The 25,776-nt window shown below is 40.6% G+C and overlaps 1 protein-coding gene and 2 long non-coding RNA genes across 6 annotated transcripts; all 3 read right to left on the bottom strand.

Moving 5' to 3' along the window:
• Window positions 1–163: 163 nt before the first annotated feature.
• Window positions 164–1,719, bottom strand: LOC133733801 (uncharacterized). The gene is made up of 3 exons (XR_009857902.1): window positions 1,661–1,719; window positions 1,333–1,469; window positions 164–691 (listed from the first exon to the last, which is right to left on the bottom strand). It is a non-coding gene; the product is annotated as an uncharacterized LOC133733801 (long non-coding RNA).
• A 1,668-nt stretch (window positions 1,720–3,387) lies between these two features.
• On the bottom strand, window positions 3,388–13,124 carry LOC133730603 (uncharacterized). The gene is made up of 3 exons (XM_062158162.1): window positions 12,098–13,124; window positions 9,244–10,017; window positions 3,388–3,400 (listed from the first exon to the last, which is right to left on the bottom strand). The coding sequence occupies exons 2-3, from the start codon at window positions 10,005–10,007 to the stop codon at window positions 3,388–3,390; spliced, it is 777 nt and encodes a 258-aa protein (XP_062014146.1). The 5' UTR covers window positions 10,008–10,017; window positions 12,098–13,124.
• Window positions 13,125–22,326: 9,202 nt separating this feature from the next.
• On the bottom strand, window positions 22,327–25,020 carry LOC133734255 (uncharacterized). Of its 4 annotated transcripts, none has more exons than XR_009858171.1 (4): window positions 24,330–25,020; window positions 23,093–24,212; window positions 22,803–22,966; window positions 22,327–22,517 (listed from the first exon to the last, which is right to left on the bottom strand). It is a non-coding gene; the product is annotated as an uncharacterized LOC133734255 (long non-coding RNA). The 4 variants fall into 4 exon arrangements; XR_009858170.1 differs by having other exon boundaries at window positions 22,327–22,966; window positions 23,869–23,924; window positions 24,108–24,212; XR_009858172.1 differs by having other exon boundaries at window positions 22,327–22,966; window positions 24,330–24,381; window positions 24,501–25,020.
• Window positions 25,021–25,776: the final 756 nt, after the last annotated feature.

The following is a 25,776-nucleotide window of genomic DNA, read 5'->3' as shown; positions in this document are numbered from 1 at the left end:
TTGGCATGTAATCAAAATTCAATCAAAACACCATGTCTATATTTGAAACTGTTAGTGATTTGAATAACCAACTCTTTGTCTCTCTTCAAATGCACTTGTACAAGACAGATATTCTGCATAACATGAAAACACAAGACAAACACTTGAACGGAATCAGTTATAACCCAGACAGCCCAAGAGCTCATACAACTACATCAATAGAGAGACATAACATAAAATTTTAGTTTTGTAGTGTGTACAACATATTAAGCACAGTGAAGAACAAGGATTATTATCATTCAAGCTCCAATAGTTAACAACCATAAAGAAGTTCTTGCAAGCGGTTTCCAATGTTGAGAATGTTAATTGGAAATCGTCTATGCATAAAACAAATACAAACTTGTGTAAAAAAAATATAAGAAAAAAACAAACACAAACTTCACAATAGCACAACTACACAAATCGATTTCAAATCGATAAAGATATTACAGTTACCTGCACAGGCGGAGATGAAAAATCGCAGCCAAGGTCAAGGCCTATCTCCTTCAAATCCCTACAGAGGCTCTATCGATGTAAATAATGGCGTGCTCAGCTCCAATTCTCAATCGCAACGCCTCGTCACCACCGCCGAATACCTCCGCCATTTCAGTAATAATATTGGCATGCCCTCTGTTTATATGAAGAAGTGCCAATAATATTGTGGTCATAATTCCTGAATCAGAAGTCATGGAAGAGCATGAGAGCATCATCAAGGTTCTGTTAGGTCAAGGGATAATGAAGAAGATATAAAGAACATTGTCTAGAGACTATAGACAGGTCCTGATATCATATAAACAAGGTAGCACTTCTTTTATTGCAGAAACAGAAATGACATTGTGAGAAAAGCAAGTAGAATTGTCATTGCACCCCACAAGGGATCTGGCAAGTACTGAACATCAAAAAATGTGTGCCCTAGTGATTTTGGTGCAGGAACATAATTGACAGAAAATTTTATTAGATAAGTCTGTTGTTTGATTCTTCCAAATCTGTTGTTTGATTGGAGTATTTTTATTATTAAGGGACTGTTAGAGTTATCTGATATAGACATAAGGGGTATATGTATCGAGCCAAACACAAAAGCATTAACAAATTAGCCAACTTGTCATTAGGTTAATTGATGTCACTACATAAGTAATCATGTGAAGATTAATTAATAATTGAGAGGAGCTTAAAATCACACTATTCAAACACCGATACAACTCAATCTCTGTCAACAAATGTAACAAAAGTTTTAATGATCAAACACCCCACATCAAAGAGGCCTACCCGAAACATAATATATTATATTTGACACAAAATATCTAGTTGCATTACCTTAGCAGATTTAGAGCGTGGCTTCTTTGGACCTTCTTGTTCAGGTGCTTCTTCAAGAAGTGGTTCAGGGGCCGGGCAACGTTCAACAAAACGAGCAGTCACAAGTCTAACAAAGTTATCTTGAGCAGCATTCTGAACTGCAGAAAGAAAACCCAGAAACAGTACTTACTATCCCCAATAGAAAATAGCATGTATAGGCATGGAGAGCACAAAAAAAAAAGTACATTTAATCACAACATCCCATTAAATTCTCTTTTCCTTCCCACAAAAGAACACTATTGAATTCATCATTTTCCGATATCAAATAGGTCAAACATTAAAGCAATACCTTGACTGCTATTTGATTTGGATTTCTGATTGGCTCTGTCCATTAATTGTTGTTGTGTAAGTCTGCCGTGCTCAAGTAGACCAGCAAGAAATTGTTTGCACTACCAAAACAAAGCAAATGTAGATAAAACACCAATCCGACCCCCAAAATTCACCAAACAAAAAATACACAAAAAAATGAACTAAATCAAGCTCCTGGGCCACAACCGCCAGAAATTTTGCAAACCTAAGTCGATGGAGTATGTTATATCATACACCGCAATGTACTGAACTTTACGCCCAGCCTCTGCATCACCACAAATCCACAAAAAGCAACTAACTTTACTCAAATTAAACCAATTCAATCTAGAGTTTTACAAACCAGATTCAAAGAATCAAAAACCCCCAAAAAAATTGAGACAAGGAATTCACAAAAAGCCATTAACTTTACTCAAATTGAACCAATCCAATCTAGGGTTTTAAGAAACAGATTGAAATAATCAAAAACCCCCAAAAAAAAAATTGAGATGAGCAGAAGAATTACTGGATTCTTGGGTAAAGGGCTGGACGCAATTGTGCTGGACCAGAATCAGGATAGAATCAAGTCTCTCCACTCCCGCCTCGCCGCCGAATACCTCCGCGCCAAAACCAGAGTGAACGACGGAGATTCCAGAGTGAAGAGATTCTTCAATTCCGGCGAGAACCGAGTCTTCTCTGCGCTTTTGGCCTCGCTGCATTTGAGTCCGAGCGAGTTGTTCTTGTTCAAGTGCTTCGTGGTGTCGCGTTCTATGCGATTGTTGAAATCTCGATCGTGGTCATGGGCTCACACTTCTTCAACACCAGCTGCACGTTCTTCCTCAGATCTAAAGGAATTCATAAATAAAAAAATCAGAAACAAGCCCCAATTGAATTTGGGAGAGATGAGAGAGAAGTACTCACCTGATGACCAGATTATTGGCATCGGCCTTTTCATCAATGAGTGAGGATGAAGAGAAGAAGAGGAAACGAGATGGGAGATCGATGAAGAGAGAGATCTGGGTTTGCGGTTAGGTTTTATTTTTTGGAATCTGAAAGGTTTGGTGGCAAATTAGAATTTAGGTCAGCGGGATTCTGAAATTTTTGCTCGTCATTTACGGCGCACAGTAATATAGGCCGTAAATGACTTTAAAATCACCTCATTTACAGCATATATGAAAAGCATGCCGTAAAAGACTAAAATGAAAAGTTTTTTACGGCACACAAAAAAGCATGTCGTAAATATAACATGACATTTACGGCGCACATGCAAAGCACGCCGTAAAAGACCAGAAAGGAAAGCCTTTTACGGCACACAAAAAAACACGCCGTAAATGACACTCTTTTACAGCGCACAATTTATGCACGCCGTAATTTGCGCGTCGTAAAAGACAAGTTTTCTGGTAGTGATGGTTTTGTTGATCAGGTAATGTCTTTGCAAAAGGCCTTGAGAGTTTGGTGGTAGTGTAGGATTGATATTGGGTTGGTTTGGAGATAATAGAAGAGAAGTCATGGAAGGAGCTTAATTTTTAGTTTGCTTGAAGGGATACAAGGTTGAATTTACAAGATGAGCAATGAAGAAATGCTAGAACTTATATGAATGTTTGAACCTTGTGAGAATATTGGGTGGTGGGGAGTGATATATGTGAAGTGTATATGGATGCGTGTCCAAGACTGAATTGAGTGGTTTGTTCTACTAGTGGACCAACTTATAGCTAAAAGTTGGTTTGTCAATCACGGGGCATTACTGTAAAAAATAGAATTGATTGAAGTATTTCATAGTTGAAGATGATTGGGTTCAAGGACCTAAAACACTGATTTGGGTTGGGTTTTTGACGAATCTAGGTTGATATACATATGTGTGTGTTTATCAAAAATGCATTTGTCTCTATGCCAACAGATATAGTCCTTTCCCTTCAGATAATAATTTGCATTTTTTTTTTTGAAACGAATAATAATTTGCATTTTTGGCATGTCAAGATTTGGCAGTGCCAACTGCTGTGCAAAGTATATCCGGACAAAAAACTTCCTAAAGCTTTGCTCGAAACTAAAAAAATAAATAAAATAAAAACCCTTGAAAATAAATAAATTAAAAATCCGTCCCACTGAAATAGACCAGAGCAGAGCAGAGAGAAAACCAAAGTGTGTTCCCTCCGGCGGCTCGCCCTCGTTGCGGCGGCGTCGGACGGGATTGGAAGGGGCTTAGTGCCCGGTGGTGGTTGTCCATGTAATAAATCCCGTCAGAGAGGAGGCTGTGTGGTGGTTTCGCTGCCCAAACCGCGTGGTGGCTGTGCTTGCGGGCTCGGTGGCTTGAGTGTGGGGCTGGGCTCGATCTCCCCACGACCGGAAGGCGATCTACAAGTAGTGGCGTCGTCCAAAGGAGTGAAGGCTGGATCTGAGGGGCTCAGATCAGATCGGAATCCGATCTGGGGAGGTTGGCGAGGCTGGGTTCTGTCTGGGTTGGATCTGATCGGGATTTTTCGATCGGGTTCAGTTCGTGTGGTTCCGATCTGGAGAGGGGAAGGCTTGGGCGAGGCGGCTCATCTCTTTGGTGTGCTGGGAATGAGGATGGGCGAGGCGGCTCATCACTTAGCCCATGCTGCAAGGGAGGTGCCGGCGGAGGCACTGCCGGTGATGGAACGCCGGAGGAGTTGCAGACGGGGTGGTGGGGAGATGCTTGCAGATCGGTGGCGAGATGCTTGCAGGCAGCTGTTCTCTTCGATTGGGCTAAGTGGGGTTTGGGCCTGGGCTTGGGCTATGGGCCCAATTTCCCTTTATTTTATGTTTTATTGTCTTTGGTTTTTATTAGTTAATTGTGGCTTTATGCCGGTAATAAGTCCTTACCGAGTAGTGGTAGGGCGACGTGGGCTTGGTCCCGGACTGCACACCTTGTGTGTCTTGTCTGCTCTGGCTAGGCGGCGAGTTCCTTGCTTCGTCAAATGGTCGCAGCCTCCCAGTGGCAGGATGAAACTTAGTGTCACCGAAATTGTTTTTCGGTGGCAACATAGTGGGAAAGCTGCTAGAAATAGTAAATTATGGCTCCGCGTGAGCAAAATCTTTCCGGTATGTCACCACCTTTGTAAAGCGAATAGAGTAGCCAATGATGCACTCTTCGCTAATTGGTGCTCGTTAGAATACATGTTTTTTGTAGAGACTCTCGTTATGATCTCGGGTTGTTCTCTTCATGCTTATTGTAATCTGGGGTTTAGGTATCATGTCCCCCCCCCCATGTATTCTGAGGTTTCATTAATGGTCAAGGCTTGAGGGCAGCCGTACTGACCCTATTTCAAAAAAAAAAAAACCCTTGAAAATTCATGTAGTTTATGTTGTAGGGAATCAGAAAATTGAGAGAAAATCGCTATGTATTCTCATTGATAATAGGGGCCTCTTTATATAGAGGATTACAATGCATCGAATCTCAATCATACAAGGAAAGTAATCGTACATTGAATAGGAATCTAGATCATTCTAATGTAACCCTATTACCACTAGGTCAAATAACCTAGAGTTTGGGCTAAACACAAATTAGGGTTTACTTGAACACTCCCCCTTGTGTTGCCCAAACGCGGTGCTTCTCTCGTTGCCTCGCTAAAAACCTTGCCGAGTAACAAAAACCCAGTGGGACAAAAATAACCTCGGTCGAAGGGGAAAAAGAGCACAACACACCCTTCACGCTTCGAGACGAACATGTAGACATCTCCCCCTGATGTCTGCGTCTCCCCCTGATGACTACGATCATGGGAGTTAAGATAATTTCCGAAAGCCAATTCTTGCCACATGTTTCTCGAACGTGGATTTGGGCAATGACTTAGTGAACAAGTCTGCCACATTGTCCTCAGATCGAACCTGGTTCACTTTGATCTTGAGGAGCTTCTGTTGTTGCTGATTGTAGAAGAATTTGGGCGATATATGCCTGGTGTTGTCGCCTTTGATGTAGCCTTGCTTCATTTGTTCAATGCAAGCAGCATTATCCTCATAAATGCTCATTGGCTCATCTGTGGTAGACTTCAAACCACAATTGCTTCGAACATGCGTAACTATGGATCGAAGCCATATACATTCACGAACTGCTTCGTGAAGAGCAATAATCTCTGCATGATTCGAAGAGGTAGCGACTAAGGTCTGCTTTGTAGACCTCCAAGATATCGCTGTCTTTCCCATGGTGAAAACATAACCAGTTTGGGAGCGACCTTTGTGTGGGTCAGAGAGGTACCCAGCATCAGCAAAACCTTCCAAAACACTTATATCGTTTTGGGATGGGGAGAGGGAACGCAGTCCACCATATGTGGCTTCCCTGACACTAGATGGGTCCGAATCCATCTTCTCTCTGTAGCGATAGAACAAGCCCATATCGATCGTACCACTTAGATATCGAAAGATATCTTTAACACCAGTCCAATGGCGTCGTGTTGGCGCAGAGCTATATCTAGCTAGCAAGTTCACAGCGAATGAGATGTCCGGTCTTGTGCATTGTGCTAAGTACAATAATGCACCTATTGCACTTAGGTAGGGCACTTCTGCCTCTAGCACTTCTTCGTCATCATCTTTTGGACGAAATGGATCCTTCTTTGGATCAAGACTACGGACGACCATTGGGGTGCTTGAAGGCTTAATCTTGTCAGTGTTGAAACGCCTAAGTATTTTTTGAGTATAAGCTGATTGATGAATCAGGATACCATCTCTACGGTGCTCAAGTTCCAAACCGAGGCAAAACCGTGTTTTCCCAAGATCTTTCATCTCAAACTCGGATTTCAAGTGTTCAGTGGTTTCCCTTAACTCTTTAAGGGTGCCAATTATGTTCATGTCATCGACATAAACCGCTACTATTGCAAATCCGGAACTTGTCATTTTTATGAACACACATGGGCATAGTTCATTGTTGACATATCCCTTTCCAATCAAGTAGTCACTTAGACGGTTATACTACATCCGTCCGGATTGTTTCAATCCATATAGTGAGCGTTTCAATCCATGTAGCAAACGCGCTCTGTGGTTTAGAGCCACTTGATTTGGGTAACTGAATTCCATCTGGAATCTTCATGTATATCTCTGTATCTAGATCCCCATATAGATACACAGTAACCACATCCATAAGCTGCATGTTCAGTTTTTCAGAAACTACCAAACTGACAAGGTAGCGGAATGTTATGATGTCCATTACGAGAGAATATGTCTCCTCGTAGTCGATTCCATGGCGTTATGAGAAGTCTTGCGCCACAAGGCGAGCTTTGTACCTTACAATCTCGTTTTTCTCATTACGCTTTCTAACGAATACCCATTTGTGACCAACTGGTTTGGTATTGGGCGGTATTGGTACAACTTTGCCAAATACCTTTCTTTTCGCTAGAGAATCAAGTTCTGCCTGGATCGCATCTTTCCATTTTGGTCAATCAGCTCTACGTTGGCATTCATCAACGGAGCGTGGTTCGATGTCATCGGTCTCAATAATCTCACGGGCCACTGAATACGCGAATACATCATTAATGATGATGGAGCTTCTTTCCCACGTCCCATGTACACTAGTGTAATTTACAGAGATCTCTACGTTCTCAGGGATAGGTTCTGACATTGAGGCGTCCCCCAATGATGTCTCTTGGACATAACCATAATCCGGAACATTCTCATGGGACCGATTTTGAGTATCGATGATCAAAGGATTTGTTTGTGCCTCATTTGCTCTCTTTCTAGAGCGAGTATCCTTCGAACCAATCGGTCTACCGCGCTTCCTTGCGGGACCTGCGGCCATAGATGACACATCATTGCCATTCTGGGCAATGGCGCCATCTCCTGGTGTCACAGGAGTGGCGTTATGTTCAGTATTTGGGACATCAATCCTTGCAGGCACATTTGCAGCAGGTATGTGTGATCTCGTCACTTTAGCAACATCAGACAACGCATCAAGCAGAGTGTCTGCTACCTTCTGGAGCTCGATTATTCTTCGCACTTCAAGTTCGGACTGTGCGGTACGGGGATCGAGATGAGACATAGTGGGGACAGACCACGACAATTCCTGTCGTTCCTGTTGAAAATCTGTGTTCTTATCTTCCCCTAACAATGGGAAGACTGTCTCATCAAAGTAACAATCCGCAAATCTAGCGGTAAAGATATGGCCTGTCAAGGGTTCAAGATAGCGGACAATAGTTGGAGATTCATAGCAACCTAGATGCCCATTGGTCGTTGTGGACCCATCTTAGTACGCTGTGGCGGCGTAATAGACACATAAATGGCACACCCAAAAATGCGTACGTGTGAGATATCAGGCTCGTACCCAGTCACTAGCTGTAACGCAGAGTAAGATTGGGTTGCAATGGGTCGTAGACGAATTAGCGTCGCTGCATGCAATATTGCATATCCCCAAGCAGAAACAGGGAGATTGGTGCGCATAACTAATGTCCGTGCTATCATTTGTAGTCGTTTGATAGCGGCTTCTGCGAGACCATTTTAGGTATGAACATGGGGAACTGGATGCTCTACATCAATCCCCAGTGACATGCAATAGTCATCGAATGTCTTCGATGTAAACTCCCCAGCATTATCAAGTCGAATTGACTTAATGGGATGGTCAGGGTAGTGAGCCCGTAGACGGATAATCTAGGCGAGGAGTTTAGCATAAGCAGCATTTCGAGTGGACAACAGCGCGACATGTGACCAGCATGTCGACGCATCAACCAATACCATAAAGTATTTAAAAGGTCCGCATGATGGTTGAATTGGTCCACAGATATCCCCTTGGATTCTCTGTACGAACGGAATGAGTATTTTAGGATCCTTTGCGTAGGACGGTCTCGGTCCTAATTTCCCGAAGGAACATGCTTTGCAAAATGAGCGAGGAGCCTTAGGAGTAACCAATGAGGATTTTGGTTGGGCCTGAGCGTCTGTAGCGCTATTAGAAGCAAAATGTGTGACTACATCTCCCATTATGGTGTTAGAGCCATGGAAATTGGTGTGTGTGGCGTCATGGCCACTAGGAGGACCAACCATGGCGTCATGCTCATGGTTGGCGCCATTTATGGCGTCATCACTAGGGACAGGGGCGGCCTTTTGGCGGCTCAAGACAGCAGCAGCGCCAAAGGCCGCAGTTTTTGCGGTCTTGCTAAGTCCTAGAATCAATTTTTGATTCTTGCTTCTTCTCACTCTAAAGAAAGGATGCCCGTGTGAAGACTTAAGTATACGGAGCATCATATCACGACCAGGATGTCCTAGTCGGTCATGCCAAAGCCAATATGTGTCTGAATCCAAGAGATCTTCTCTTATGACATTATTGGATTTAATTGGTAGAATTGTAGTGGCATAAAGTCCACTAGATTGACACATAAACTTCTCTAAGATGCACTTTCGTCCGCAATCATTAGAGGTAATGCAAAGGAATTCTATTCCGTTCTCACTATGCGTTTCCGCATGGAATCCGTTGGCTCTTATATCTTTAAAGCTCAATAAGGTTCGATTTGCCTTAGGAGCGTAGAGAGCTTTAGTGACTTTAATCAAGGTGCCATTTGGCAATAGGAATTGGGCCATCCCTGATAGGAGCAAGTGAGTAGGTTTTCGTCCTTCATTTGATGTTGAGGACACTGAGCGATCAGGGACTGAAACCTCTCATAATAAGCAGCATATGATTCATCTTGAGCTTGTTTTATTCCACTTATCTTTTTCCTGAGCGTAATGACCTTGGAAGTTAGGAAGTATTTCTCCAAGAAGGCCTTCATCATAGCGTCCCATGATGTGATGCGCCCAGGTGGAAGCTCATATAGCCAATCTTTGGCTCGGTCAGCTAAGGAAAAAGGGAAGGCCTTCATCTTGAGGATGTTTTCATCTGATCCTAGTGGTTGCATGGTTGTACACACCGACTGGAATTCTCGGATATGCTTGTTAGCGTCCTCCATACTAAGGTCATGGAACATAGGGAGCCTATGAAGTAGCCCACTCTTGAGCTCAAAGTCTGCAGTCCTCCCTGCAGCAGGGGCAGGGTACACAATACTTGTGGGAAGTCCTCCTTGGACCACTGATGAGGAAAGTTCCCTAATTGATTGATTTGCGTTTCCACCCATTTCCTCTTCCTCTTCTTCTTCAGGGGGTGGTGAAAGTGGTGGTTCAGGTGAAAGGGGTGGTGTGATTTGGGGTGATGGTAAGTTGGGCGAGACCAAAGGTGATGGTGTAAGTAATGGTGGAGATGGAGTTGGTGTAGGTGATGTCGATTCCTCTGAAGGATCTAAGATTCTCTTCCCTTGCTCATTAAATGTGTATGGCTTGAATCGCAAAGGAGAAGGTCTTCTGTATTCAAGTTGTGGAGGGTTCTGCAAACATGCAAGTCTTTCTTCAATCTCTCGTGCACTAGGGATTTTAGAAGGCTTGGACATTCATGGAAACCTGAACAACATTAACAATTAAAGAAGTTAGTAGACTATACAATAAAAGAAAACAAAAATAATTTATACAAAAACGCACTATTCACAATTTTTTTTTTTTTTAATATTTATTTATTCTAGTAATTAGACACATTTTGTACAAAATTTTCACACAAGACACAAGTAACAAACGTCACATTTTTACAAGTCAGAGGTGAGTCACATAGTTACCAAAAGCTTGAATCTCATTATGAACCTTTAACCAAAGTTTAGACGTGCGACCCAAGGGCTCGATCCTTAAAACTAGTCAGATGACTAACGTTAAAGATAAAGTCCTTCACCTATTCTGTTATGGTTAAAAACTCATAATAAAATCCTTACTCTTACCAACCATTAATTTTTCACGAAAATATGTACAATTATTTCTTTTCTTTTCTTTTATTTACAATTACTTTCAACACTTAGGTACGGGAACAGAGAATCTCAGTGTGCAATGGGACTGAAACAGCTACCCTTTTCCAAGATTATGTTTAATCCAATATACCTTAGTGTATCACAACATTTTCTTACATTTTCCTTTTGTCATAAATATTATTGATATAAAATCTAATTCCAAGCGGTAAATCAAGTGGACGTGCGGCCCAAGTATAGTCGCCTAGACACAAAGTCCCTCCTACATCCGTTGGGCAACCTTACTGAAATGGCCAGGTATGGGAGGGCGAACACAAGATGTAGGATCCATTTTGGCATGAGCTACTCCCTCATTGAGGTTTACGCCCATTTGTAAGTACTTCTGGATCCAGAACCCGTTATGAACGTTGTCCCCTTCCTAGACACCATCTCACATAGGCTATACTTACTTGGATGTAAAAGGTCCTAAGTGTGAAGACAGTTCAATGAATGTTAATAAAGGCCGCCCTCAACCTTAAGGGACTTGAACTAGGTACCAATAAGGGGTTTAGGCCAATATTAATAAACACGACTTCACCTATTCCTTCTTTAATTTACAACCCACAATTAAACTCGTGTTCAATAATATAAATAACAACCTGAGTAATTAATTAACTAAGTTTCGATAATTACAAACAATTAACAAGTAATTTTTTTTTTTTCAATCACAATATAAACAAAACAAATATTCACAAATTTAACAAGTGATTTTTCAATCCCCGGCAACGGCGCCAAAAATTGATACGCTTTAAGCAAGCGCATAATTTAACCCTAAAAATATCATTAGTAGTATAAGCAAGTAGGGATCGTTCTATTCCGGGGATTGAGGGTACACCTGTCATTGTCAAACAAATAAAGAATTAAAATTAAAACAAAGTATAATATTTACAAAGATATTTACAAGTATCTACAAATTTACGAAATTAAGGGGGATTTTTAAGATTTGGTTTTCGAAAATTAAAATAATTAAAACAAATAAAACTATACAAACACTTATACAAGAATGGAACATATGAAACAAAGATCAAAACCAAATTCATAATCAAATTCGACTCAACCCTATTATTGTTCATCTTAAGTCATGAGAAGGAGTTGATCATGTGAAATATTCAAAGCAAATAATTTCCCATATTTTACTTTTCAATGCTAATTAGCCTAAGTGAAAGCACAAAGACAAATCCTATCAAACATGCATTCAAGCACTAGAAAACTAGACAATCATAACATGTTAGACGCATGAAACACATAGAAAGGCTATCAACTCAAGTGCGCAACTTAGTATGAAAAAGTCCACCTAATTGCAATCCTTTTTAATTAAACTCGATTTTTGTCCAAAACCTTTACTACTCTTGATTTTAAGTTCACAAAACAATAAGTTGAATCATGTTCTTAATATCTAGCACCACTCATACATAAACCCTAAAAGTTGGCCACCAATTAGAATAAACATACAAGAGATATCAATTAAGCAAATTCAATTAAACATTCTCACATAAGCAACTTAACAATCACAATAATAAGAATCTGAAATTTATTCAATCATGGAATTCGAAATTAAAATCTTGTTTCAAATGTTATGTTAACTAGAACAGAATCATATAAATTCAAACAAGGAAAACCGAAAGAGGTTACAAGGTTGAAGGTCGAATTACACCGTGAATGGAGATGGTGATGATGAACTCGAATTGATGAACTCTGAATCTTGGAAGCAATATTCAAAGCTCACGGCTTCAAGGTGGATTATGGAGGGGATGCTCACGGTTTCTTCTTCCTTCTTCCTCCCTTGCTTGAAATTGTAGAACCCGAACTAGAGAATGGAGGAGAGGACGTTTATGGAGAGAGTATTTCTGAAAATTATGGAGTGTGGAACCTCCTTAACGTCAAGAATAGGAGGTATATATAGGGAACGGCCAAGGCTCTCCAATCAATCAGAATTTTCCACATAGCTTCGACCAATGATAGCTCGCCAAGTAAGCTTTGTGATGTGGTCCAACCAATCGTAGAATGCCAAGTAAGCTTTAGTGTGTCATCCCACCAATCAAAACCCTCCATTAATTCCCTAAATTCCTTTAATATATATCCTTGCCGAAATTAAATAAGGATTTTCTGATTTTTCTCATTAATTTCGGCCAAGAATATCTTAGGAGAGAGAAGTTGCCGAAATATCATGAATAAATGCTGATTTATTGCTTCACCAATTTCGGCCAAAATGAATTTAGAGAAAGTAGGGAATGAACCTAGCCTTGTTTTGAACCTTTATCCTTCCTTAAAACTCTCCCTTGATTTCCTACAATTGAAATCTCTTTATATTTTCTGATTTTCCACGTCATTTCCTCCTTTCTCTCTTAGCATATCACGGTAATCACACAAAATTATCTCTTCCAAGAATATTTCCTTCCATAAAAATCTCCCTTGATTGATTCCACTTGAAATTCTCAATCAATCAACTTAATTTCCACGTTGTCACCTTGTTTCCCTCTTCTCACGCCAACTTTCCTTCTTTTCTTCTTGGATTTCACGGCAACAACTCTTAAGTCTCCCAATATTATCTCATTGCCATGTCATCTTCATGAAGCTTCTCTTTCCATTTATGAACTCAATTCAGCTTATTTATTCCAAAGACCTGAAAATAGAAGCTTTCTAAAATAAGAAATGGAAACTTTCCTAAACTAAAATGGAAACTTTCTAAAAATGAAAAATAGAAACTACAAAATGGAAACTTTCTACAAATAGGATTTCCCAATCAAAGAATGGAAACTTTCCTAAACAGAGTTTTATTAAGGAAATAACGCAAGAAATGTAGGGAAATAACAGTTAAAACGTCGCATTAAAATGCTCCTATCAATCCCATGTCCTTGAACTAAACCTGATGGCCCAGCCATCGTAGTCACAGAGGAAGATGTAGGCAACATCTCTAAGAATAATTGCCTATGTCGTAGAATGGTGTGCGTAGTCGCACTATCCGCAAGACATTGTAGTTCATCCATTCCTAAAAGAAAAGCTCGTAATTAAAAAGGAGTCATAAAGAAAGGAACTCAACTTTTATTACTAAGCCAAACGGAATTACATCGTTGTTTCTTTGACCAAAGAAAATCTAATCCAATAAACTAGCTAATGCAAAACAATGGTAGTTGTCTAACTGCTTTCGGTAATTCCAATGTAAATGTGACCAGGTGAGTAGAGAGATGTCGGTGGAGCAAGGCTCACTTAAGTACCACTTATCTCAAAACCTTCCTAGACATCACACTTACATTGAGTACGCCTACTTTGAAGAAAGACTAATACCATTGGCATCTACTACAAAAATAATATGGCAATTGCTTACATCTCTTGGAAAATAAAAAGACTTAATCAAAATCACCAGTTTCTGGGTCTTGATCCTTGTAGTCTTCCACCCTTAGATCGAAATCGCCATCTTGATCTTCTTGTTCCATGTAATTTGCCTCCCTTGCCTCACGATACATCTTGTATGCGTTTGCAACGTTCTAGGATGCAGTACACTTCTTTGCCCAATGTCCACTTGATCCACATCGAAGACAAACATCTTTATGGTCAGGCTCCCTTGATCGAGATGCTTTTGGTGCATGATTTGGACGACTATTACTCTTGGTGGCGTCACCACCATAGCCGGAGGCTCCGCCTCTCTCTCTCTTCACACGTTGACCTCCACGGTTCCGTGCACGCATCTCTTGGCAATTTCCTTCCTCTTTAGGGCGAGAATATGGACAAGAACGTCCAGAATTGTCCCTACTCTTAGGGTTTCGCTCCTTGCGTCCTCCCTTGGGGGCGCGACTATAGTTAGACTCCGGAATAGACTTAGTTCCCACAGGTCTAGCCTTGTAGTTCTTCACAAGGATATTGTTGTGCTTCTCAGCTACGTTCATGGCGCCAATGAGCTCATGAAACCTTGTGATACGTCCTGCATTCACATCAATCCGATAATTCTTCGAAATCATCAGGGCAGAGACGGGGAAGGTAAAGAGAGTCTTCTTGATCAACATCGTATCGGTTATGGTTTGTCCACAGAACTCCATCAATGACTTGATATGAAGGGCTTCCGAGTTATAATCAAGTACGAACTTGAAGTCACAGAAGCGGAGGCTATGCCATCTCACTTCTAAATCAGGAAGAAGGGAGTCACGAACGTTGCCAAATCGCTGCTCAAGTTCCACCCATAGTTTTCTGGGGTCTTACTCATTGAGGTATTCACTTTGGAGCGCATCATTCATGTGCCTTGTCATGAGAATTATGGCCTTAGCTTTATTTGCTTCGAAAGCACGAGCTTGCTCTATAGAGAGCACGTTCTGACTAGGCTCTTGGATGGTTTCCAGAAGTCCATCAGCCTTAAGATGTTGGTGCACATCTCGGACCTACCTATGGTATCCTGCCCCAGTTGTCTCCAGTGGAACAAAGTTCAACTTGTTCAGGTAACTCATCCTGAAAAACAACACAAGATTAGGGTTAGTTTCGGAGCGAAAAAGGCTACCACAAAAAATTATTAAATTTCTGAGCATAGTCGCTTCCAAGAAATTAGGGATTTTCTGAGCGTAGTCGCTTCCAAGAAAATCCAATTCCAATAGGCGTTTTGGATTAGATCGAAACAACGATGTATGTGGTCAATCGTTTTCTTCTCAACAAACTCTAAGTTTGGAGGACTCTACAAGCTCCAAGCTTGGAGTGAGCACGAACCCCAACAGTTCGGCTTTTGGTCTCCCCTATGAAGAAGAAAGGGGGGTAGAAGAAGGGAAGTTGGAAGTCCCCGAGAAAAGAAGAAAAAAAAAAACTTCAAAAATGGGAACTTTTAGAAAAGTTTACTTTGAAAAATTGCCGGAAATCTTGACCGGAGAAATTGGCCTGAAAGTCTCCGGAAAAGTGGTCGGAAAAAGGTTGACCGGCGTTGACCGGAGGTGCTGACGTGGCACTCTGACGCTGATTGGACGCTGACGTCAGTGGGCTGACTGGACGCTGATGTCAGTGGGCCTGCTGCTAGGCTTCTGGGCTTGGTGGATCTGCTTCTACTTCTGGGCCTAGGGCTGCTTCTAGGCCGAGGGTTTCTTCTGGGCTTGGTTGACTGAAGTAGAGGCTGAGGATGCAGGTCGCCAGCGGTTCGGTGGTGCAGATCTTCTAAAGGCCGGTTTTGGTGTCAATCAGCCGGTTCTGGGAAGGAGGCTTCCGGTTCCGGGGTTCTGGGGTCAAGGAGCTTCCGGTGGTGGAGTATGGTTGACAGAGGCTGGGAGAAAAGCTTTGAGTCGGGCAGGAAGACTTTCGCCACTTCAAGAGGCCAGTTCTGGGTTGTTCCGGCCGGTTTTGGAGGTGGCGCTGTTGGTTTTGGGCTTCTGAGATTGAGAACTTCGAGTTGGGAGGCGGTGGTATCTGGGGTTTGAAGGCTACGAAATTATGGTTTCAAGGTTAGGGCTTCGTGCTGATAACGTGTTGTAGGGAATCAGAAAATTGAGAGAAAATCGATATGTATTCTCATTGATAATAGGGGCCTCTTTATATAAAGGATTACAATGCATAGAATCTCAATCATACAAGGAAAGTAATCGTACATTGAATAGGAATCTAGATCCTTCTAATGTAACCCTATTACCACTAGGTCAAGTAACCTAGAGTTTGGGCTAAACACAGATTAGGGTTTACTTGAACAGTTTATTCAATTTTAAGCCTAACACATGTCATCAGTATGATTTTTATATGTCGAGCTGCTATTCAACATCCAGTTTCAATTTTTATTTCTTAGGACTTCTTTCATGAATTGGGATGAATTAGAGTTGACTGGATTTACTAGGCTAGGGTTTACTATTGTTTTATGGGTGTTTCCGAACAGATATAAGATTGATTAATTTTCTTTAGTCAAGTGATATCGGTGATGAGGAATTAACACTTGGACCTGTAAGCACCCACTTTATTAATTACATGAGGGGTATAAACATTGTTAGAGAGTCAAACGGCGAAATATTTTAAAAAGAAATAAGTGTCACTAATTAAGGCTTGAGGGCAGCCGCACCGGCCCTTATTTAAAAAAAAAAGAAAAAAAAAAGAAATAAGTGATACTAATGTAATTTTCTCTCAGTAGCACTCAGTGTATTCTAGTATATTTTAGTATCCTTTGGTCAAATGGTCAAGCATTTCTCTCCAACAAATGTTAATAGAGGTCCTAAGTTTGACACCCTCTCTCGCATTGATAAGAAAAGGATTTAAGGTTTAGAAATAAACCTTAACTCGGGCTTAAGCGGTAATCATAATTTAAAAGTCTAATGGGACTAAAATCATTCCTGCCAGGATTGCTCTACTATTCCTTCCTGTTTTTGTTTCATTAGTAATAAGGTAAGATGGTATCCCCAAAATGTTAAGAGTAAAGCTTCTGCAACTAACAAGTTGTTAGTCCCGTGACAAAGTGAGGCCTAAGGCAAAATTTAGAGAGACCTTCCTAATAATTTTGTCCATTGCAAAAAAAAAATGTTAGTAAAGCAAAGTTCAAACTAAAACATAGTAGATTATATAAACAAAATAAAAAGTAACAATACCGATAAAGAACAATAGAACCTGATTTTCTAACCACAAAATTTTGGACTTCAGGCCTTGACGATTTGTTAAAATTATATCAACTATCTGAATTATGATTACGAAATTAGAATAGAGGGTGAGATTCAGAATTCTATTCAAAAAATCTGAAATACTCATATTACCCCTCATAGTACGAAGAAGATCACCTCGAAGCTGCATAATTCTATTCTGTGACTGAGAAGCAAACCGCTTGGCCAAGGAAGTCCAGGTGAAGAATGATGTAGTAGAGCGAGCAACGGTAGCAAGCACTGCCGGGGTGAGTTAGTTGTTAATCCATCCAAGCACCATCTGATCTTGGGCCATCCAAAGGTCGTATGCAGGGTTGATTTCATCTGTGAGTTGACCGGCAGCATCAATTTTGAAGCAAGGGGGACACCGAGAAGTGCCATCGACATAGCCCATCAGTTTTCGACCCTTAAGGGTGGGCAAAATTTGAGCCAACCAGAGGGCATAATTGGTACGGTCCAATTTGATGGACAGAAAGTTGGTAACAGAGGGAGAAGGGTCAGTGGAGGAAGTGGTGGACAAAGCAGTTGACATGATGGAGGTGGAAACGGTGGAGGATTGAGTGGAGGAAGTGACCCCAGCAGAGGCGGAATAGGTTATGGGAGCAGTAGCCATGGGAAGGGTTGGTGGGAGGGAATTTTTTTTTTTTTTTTTGATCGTTTAGGCTCTTGATACCATAAAGTATTTGAATAAAGTGTTGTCAAGCACACTCAGAATAGTGGCTGACGATTGTATATATATTGATGAGTAACTTACAAGTACAATTGTATTAGGAGTGAGACTCTACATATAGGGAAGATAAGACTAGTAAACAGAACCTATCTACGTGTACGTCTAGGATAAGAGAGGATAATTACAATGATGAGTATTAGGGAACAGAAGATAAGCCATGCAGCTTGATCAATTGATGATTGGTTTATCAAACTTTTGGTTATTTCTTTTCTAATCCCAAAGTGATGGAGAAAGAGGAAAGCTTGGGGTGTTTAACTTACAAATATAAAAGAAAAAGAGGAAATTTTGAGGCCTCATGGAGTCACGGGTTTGATTTCATTGGTCTCAACGTCGTCTTCTACAGACTGCAGTTCTGCATCTTTTTTCTTTTACTATCTTTTGTTTTTTTAATATATATATATCCCCAAACTGTTCTGTTTCTTTTGTTTCCAATGCTTTACCATGCGTATTTACTATTGCCATTATTTTTTTTTAAGTTCCTTTTCTGTTTCTTTTGGGTACAGAAGAATGCCAAAACCCAGCTAAGAACAATCCATGCTAGAACAGCTCGAGATCCAAACAACCCAGCAGCATCAGAAGAAGCAACTCGAATACAGATGGAGGAGGAATCAAAGATACAAAGACCATGTGTTTTCCTGTTTTAAACTTAAATCATGTAAGGAATTTGAATTTACCTACATGTGGAAGGGGCATTTTTGTAGAACAACCGGTGGTTGAAATGACCAGATATTTTCTGGAGGTAATAGAATTATGATGATGATCGTTGAGACTTAGTAGTTAAAGGAGTCACTGGCATGACACTTTGTTTTCTGTTTCCCACTGAGCTATAAAGTAGGGGATACTATTTTCACAAGCACTGGCAGCTTATATGTAATGGGTGGGGGATGGCGCTTGCATAAATATGAAAGTGAGATCGTACCAGAAGATTTTTTTCAGCTCATTTGAATGCATAAGTAATGAGTAAGATGCTCTGTGCATGGTCCTGTAATTCCTTGATAGCTAAGGGACAGGTAGACGATCTTGTCAGGTTTGATTCTCAATGGTAATACTGCTCATACTTTTTTAGCTAAAGCAGGACCCGAATTGTCAAGATGTCTTGGATGGGAAGGGACCTTCAATAATGGAGACGTCCCAACTTTAAATCCATCTGTGTGCAAAGGCAGAGAAACCATATCTGTTTCACTAAAGGAATAAGAACTAAAAACGATTACAATCTTTTGATTTGAGAGGCCATCCATTTGAGGAGCAATAGTAGACCAGGACATAGAAACATAGGAATCCTAAGAGCAAGTGCACCCGTAGTCAAGAAAAGGCAAAGTCGAGAAGTCAAGAATTCGACCAGTCAAGTTACTATTCACTGCCACTGGACATGGGTTTGCACCCGTTTTTTTTCTTGACCGGTCAAGACTATTCACTTTTGACTGTTCATCTACTTTTACTATTTATATTCCACTGTTCATCAAATATTTTACTTTTAATTTTAGTGTTCATTTTTTTACTGTTTATTAATTTGGAGCGATCTGGGCCATTCAAATCCTCACCGTTTAATCTCAGCCCTCGGATTAAACTGAGTTTTGGGTATAAATATCCCTCCGCACAGTTCAACGACCAAGATCGTTCCAGAAGCATCGAGCTCCCTCGACCCGAGAGAGAGAACTGGCGACCCGTATGGAAGACCCGACCGGAACTTTCGATTCCGGCCGTATCACGGCGGCGGACCACTGGCATTCGCTTCGTCTTGACGACGCCGGCGCACCTTTGGCCACGGATCGTCCATGCACGGACCGTGGAGAGAGATTCGAGCTCGGAAGCTTGAAGCTTTTCCGGCAATTTCTGACTTTTCCTGCGACTCCGGCCATCGTTTGGGTCACCTAAGGTATGAAACATAATCCTCTCGTTGAGCTCTAATCTGGGTATACTTACTTGTTGGAATTGATCGATTTTTAATGCTTTTCGATTCTGGGTACCGTCGGCTTCGTCGGAGTTACCTTGCACTGCGGCGATTCTGGAATGTCTGGGCTTGTTTTGATGTTGGTTCTCGTCCTAGAATCAAGAAGTGATGATCTCGGAGCAAATCAGACCGAATCTGATCATCGTCCTTCATCGAGTCTCTCTCTCTCTCCACACAACACGCTGACGTCAGCCACAACAGGTATCTGCCGAGCTGGCAGCCGGCGAGCCTGGGCAAGAAAAAAGTCACGGCCTTGCCTTTTTTCTTGGCCTCGGTCATGAAAAGGCAAACCTTGGCTGGGCAAACCTTGGCCGGTGGAAGCAAAATTTTCCTTCTGCCCGGTCACCACATCATCAATCCTTGTTGGTGCCCGGTCAAAACGAAACCGGTGGACTTGCTCTAAGCAAAATGAGCCAGGCATATTAACATGTTTAAGTACAACTTGATTCCTACTTAAGGGTCTGTAGATGATGTTGTTTGGCTCCCAAAATCAGTCTGGTACAAACTGTCTCTTTTGAATGCGCGAGCGTGCCAGCACCGTGGGGTGCAGTCGTCGGGGCGTCCCTTAACCTGACTTCTTCTCAAACGATGTGGACGAGGAGAGCACCAACCTCGTCACAAGGTTCTTTTCTATGCCTTTCGGAAAAGGACTTTTTGCCTTACTGGTAAGGGCTTTGGTTGTGGTCTCTTTGCGTTCACCGAATCGATACCCAATGTTGTAGGTTGAGCAGAGCAATCACCGGGAAGTCTGGAGAAGCACGGGTTTTGCTAAAGCGTGACTTTAGCTTCGCTGGGTTGCGAGGGCATTACCCTTGCTTCGCTGGAAGTAACGGTGGCAGTAGCACTAACAGTCGGCTCCTGGGGAGACTGGGACTGGAAGCACGGTCGCCGGGTTGGTTTGGTGGCACTGACAGTCGGCTCTTGAAGAGACTGGGACTGGAGTGTGGTCACCGGTAGGAGAGGCTGCTCTGGGGAGACTTGGGCAATCGTAGAGATTGGTTGAAGAGTTGTTCCCTTTGTTGTGTCGTCTTTAGCCTCTATATATAGGCTGCTGCAGATTCTCCTTCCTAATAGGAATGAAATACTATATTTTAGGCCACAGATATTGGCATTTGAATCAAATCAAACTCTTAATAGTTTTGAGATCATCGTAAGCAGTAAGAGATTAACTCTGTCATAGCAATCTTCTACACAAAGTTAATTACCTTTTAGAGTCCTGGACGTAATCTTCCTCTTGGTCGCGAACTGTTGGATATGCACGTATCTATGTTCATATATACCTTCGCGAGCACTCGTCGCGGGGACTCCTTAATTGACCCATCTTCCTTAATTGTTCTATCTGCCATGCATGAACAATTATATATATATATATATATATATATATATATATATATATATATATATATATATATATATAAGCCTCATTGTAATTAAGCATGATTGACTCTTCCTCCAACTGCTCCACGTCCATTATGGCTATGTGGGACCCTTTGATTTCTTGCTTAATTGACCCATGCATGAGCAATTGTATAAACCATTCGCGTAGGCCACGTCCCCTCGCGAATATATTAATTGTATGGGAAGATTCGCATGGCTCCTCTCGTGTACATGTTGGTATTCAAGCAAATAAGTCATCCTTAATTATCAAAGATTTGATAATCACTAGTAAATCAAGGAATATCTAGATTTGCTTCAAAATTGCTTGGCCTCCAAGTAGGCTTTACTTAGCCTCTAAACAATATTTTCCGAACTTGTCGAAAAATAAATACTTGGGCCACATATATTGGCCCGGTTTTCTTCGAATCCCCCTTATCGGGAAAAAATGTTAATTTTGGGCTCAAACAGATGTCTTACCGAAACAAGAGAAGCTCTCTCATACGGAGAAGAACAATTTGACATGGTTTTAGGAAGTAATCCAATGCAGTTTGTGAGCTAAACTGCGTGATAGGTCATGATATGAATTACGCACCCAAACCTCTGAGTTTTTCCGAGGGTAGGTATGCCCCATCAACATTCACCTTAGCAGGGAAGTAAGAATGGATTAGCAGAGATTATGGCTTTGAGAGATACGTGGGCAGTAGGAATGAACAAATAACATGGGTTATAAGTTTACAAGGATGATTAATTGATTACATAACCGATATGCAGGATCACTGTGAAAACCCTTAGCTGGGAGTAGGAAAAGGACGTTTTCACTACTAGGATTTTTGCCTTAGACATCGGCCAGAAACCGATGTTAAAAAAAAATCATCCGATGTCTTAGTGGGTGATGTTAAAGATCAGGAAATCCCAGACATCGGTTTTTAGCCGATGTTAAAAATGACTCTAGACATCAGTTTCTTATAAGCTCCCAATGTATAAAATGACTCTAGACATCGTTTGATTTATACAAAACTGATTTTGTTTCCTACTATGACATCGTTTTACATAAGAAATTGATTTATATATCAGTATTAGACATATGTTTTATAGATAGAACTGATGTCCTTTGTCATTTATAACATCAGTTTGTTATTTCAAATTGTTGTATGTTTTCGTTCTTTTTGCTTCAACTTCTATTTTAGAAGTGATTACTAAATCAGTTTCTTTGCTAGAGAAGTTTCACAATGAGAATACCAGTGGTAAGCAAAAGAAAATTCTCATTAATACTATTGATAAAAAGAGTACAAAGAGTAGGGAGAAGGGGACGTATGGCCTAAACTTCTCCATATACAACAGCAAAAGAAAAGAACATGAATTGAAGTCTTCTAAACTTCTCCATATACAACATCTAATAATGCCTCTGCTTTGCTCTGTTCTTTTGCAAGTTGATCCTACAAAGAAAATGCAACCCCGATGATACACCTTATCAGCAATATCAGCCTAAGAAATAACAAAGTGAAAAACTAATTGGATTATCATTTTCCTAGATAACTCCTTATGATTATTCTACAACAAGTCGTTATACTGCACTTGCTGTTTCTCTACCTCTTAACAACCCAACATCCATATAGAATAGCTTGAGAAGGAAACTTAAGCTATTCATATAACACAAGGCAGTACATATCATGGTGCTTTTTGTCACATTGCATCATATTGAGGAGGAACAGATGCTTTACCTCTCAATTTGACTAACAAGGGAACTCAAGCAACTGCACGTATGAAGGGCCTTATTCTTCAGGTCGTCAAACTCTATCTTAACCTTAAAATCACCTAGATGACATTTTGTAGATCGAACCTCTTCTGTAAAGTGAAGACTCTGGGCCATTTTTAAAGCTTCTACCTGAAAAGGAAAGCAGAGAAGCATTAATTATATATATATATATTCAAGAATAATGAACTGATAAACATCATGAATTCCTAATAACTCATTTGGGATAACCAATAATAACTCTCATGAGCTACTCACTCTTTTAACCCAAAGCTACTATCATGGGCAGACATCCTTCTCTCTAGGCAAAGATAATTTTCACAGCATTAGCCTAACAATATGTGTATGATATAGACTTTAAAGACCCTCTTAACATCTATAAAGCTTCAAGTTCCAAACCCAACATGTACACATCAACCAAATTTATTGTATAGACTTCTTTTATACTGTTGAAGTTTGAAAACCTGCAACTAAAAACAGCATCTCGGTATCAGTTGAAGAAACCACCAAAACGGTAGACAACAAGCATCTCTTTTTATTTGGGCAAAGTATGGGAATAAATGAGAGAAAGATCCCAAATTTAAGTTTATTATAGTTATGGACAACCAAACATCAACTACCAACAAAAAAATTATTACAAAATTGAACTGAAATCTGAGGAATCTACCAGAATATATTACAGAAAATCTAATAAAATACTGAAGCAAAGATCATATTGTGCTATTCCCCTTAAGAGAATCACACATGTTGTGCTGCATAAATGAAAATTTCTAAGACCCCACATGAAGAAAATATGCCCATAATATATAGACAAGCCCCAAAAGCCATTCTCCGTGTCAACCCCACAAAACCAAAGACCCCATTCATCAAACCTAAAGAGATATGCAACTATATCATACACTTGCAATTTGAATAAAAGAAACCCAGTTCCAAACTGGGAGCAATCAGCCAAATCTAAGCCTAGAAATCAAAACCCATATAGTATAACTGAGCAAGAGACCAATAAAGACACAAACTTGCCAAGCACAACTCACCAAAGTATGTGAAGCTTTAATCTAGTAGAAGTACTGCACAGCTTGGGACATTAAAGCTGTAAAAGAAAGAATCAAAATCCACTTATTCGAATTACCAAATACATAGACATGAACTGTCTAGTTTATCTAAGAGAAATCAAACAAAGTTGGATACAAGCATTAACATCGTGAATGCAAACAATTTATTGACATGGACAAACACTAAATAATAAGCCAAGTACTCTGCCTGACTAGCTTACTCGACAACAACTTCCATTTATAAATTCTCATTTGGAGATGCCAACAATTTCCAAAACCTTTTGCTGCACCTCACGTTTATAAATTCTCAGACTTCCGCCACCAATCTAATGGTACCATAGGAAACAGCATAGCATATCAATTTTATTATCTAGGTGTGTATACTACCAAATGCATTAAACTTGAAACTGCTGGAGAAGAAACTAACAAATGATAGTATATACCTCAACTCCATTGTAAACCAAATGCAGTCTTTGATTGCGCAGGCTCACTTCACTGCATATTGCACATTGCACACACAACCAACCAGTTCAATATCAAGATTACCAAAACCCAACCAACATTTACACTCAAACAACAAAGAAATCCAATTTAGGGTGGATATGTGAATATACTCTGCAAGGGCTTTAATTATGATGTTGAGCGAACTGTTTGAGCTTCCTCCCAGTTCCGAACTAACCAATCAAACAACAAAGCTGAAAATTGATAAAGGCCCAGAGATTTAACTGGATAGATTAGCTGAAATTTTTACCTCAATCAAAGTTAGGTTTCCGGAGAGGACCAGAGGACTAGACCAGAGAAAAGCACAGACAAGAGAGAGATGGAGGAGAGAGAAAGTGGATCTGGAGGACTCTCTCTCCCCCGTCACCGATCTCCGACCACCAGTGTGGACTCACCGCAGCCACCATCGTCTTCGCCTTCCTTCAACGAGTCAAGGCCAGGTTGCACGTCCTCTTGCGATGACTAGAAGCACGGCCACACATCTCCGTCCAGTCCACCTCCAAGAGGAGCTACAACGAAATCTCTGCGAATTCGTTCTAGGGTTTTGTGGTTTTGGCTCGATTAGGACGGGGAGAGAGAGATAGAGAGAGAGAGAGAGAGAGGGGTGAGGTGAAGGACGAGAGGGATAGGGTATCGGGGAAGAGTGAGAGTTTGCGTGTGAATGTTGGAGATAAAGTGAGTGAGGTAAAGTAGGAAAATTTTGTTTGCCGCCTAGTCTTTCCGCGTTTTTGAAAATTTTGGAATCAAAATATAGACATCGGTCAACAGTAATAAACGATGTTAATTATATATATAGAAATCGGTTTTTCAGAAATCGATGTTAGAATATATTTTTCACATCACGTGTTTTCTGAACCGATTTAAATGACGTGATGTCTAAGGCCAAAATTCTAGTAGTGTTTAACTTGAAACATTATGGACCTTATCACAAGAAGTAACTGATATTGATTTAGGACTCATTTTTAGAGGCTTTATCTGTGTTTCTGGTAAGTTAAAAGAAGTAGATGTTTACTTGTTTATTTGATAAACATGCAGATATGGATTATAGAGGAGAGTTTGAGTTGCGACACATGACTACTTATAGGAAGGAGTCTGTGGATTCAAGCCTCTATAAAAGCACAGAGCAATACTAAATCAGAGAGCAGTTGCAGAAGATCTTGCTTTAAGATTACCAATGCCCTTGGGGTCAGTAATCATTATCCTTTTGCACTTCAATTTCCTGCACTTTCATTATTTGTTGACTAGTTTCTATGTGATTCTTGTGAGTGATTAAATCTGTTTATATTTGTATTTTAGTATATTAGCTTTCATTTGGTATCAGATCTTTTCTCACAAAACCATAGATCGATTATTGCATGAAAGTGTTTTAAGGTTTCATATGAAAAAAAA

The sequence above is a fragment of the Rosa rugosa genome, chromosome 2 (assembly GCF_958449725.1).
Source record: "Rosa rugosa chromosome 2, drRosRugo1.1, whole genome shotgun sequence".
Classification (NCBI taxonomy): Eukaryota; Viridiplantae; Streptophyta; class Magnoliopsida; order Rosales; family Rosaceae; genus Rosa; species Rosa rugosa.
This window is presented reverse-complemented; position numbering and strand designations above follow the sequence as displayed.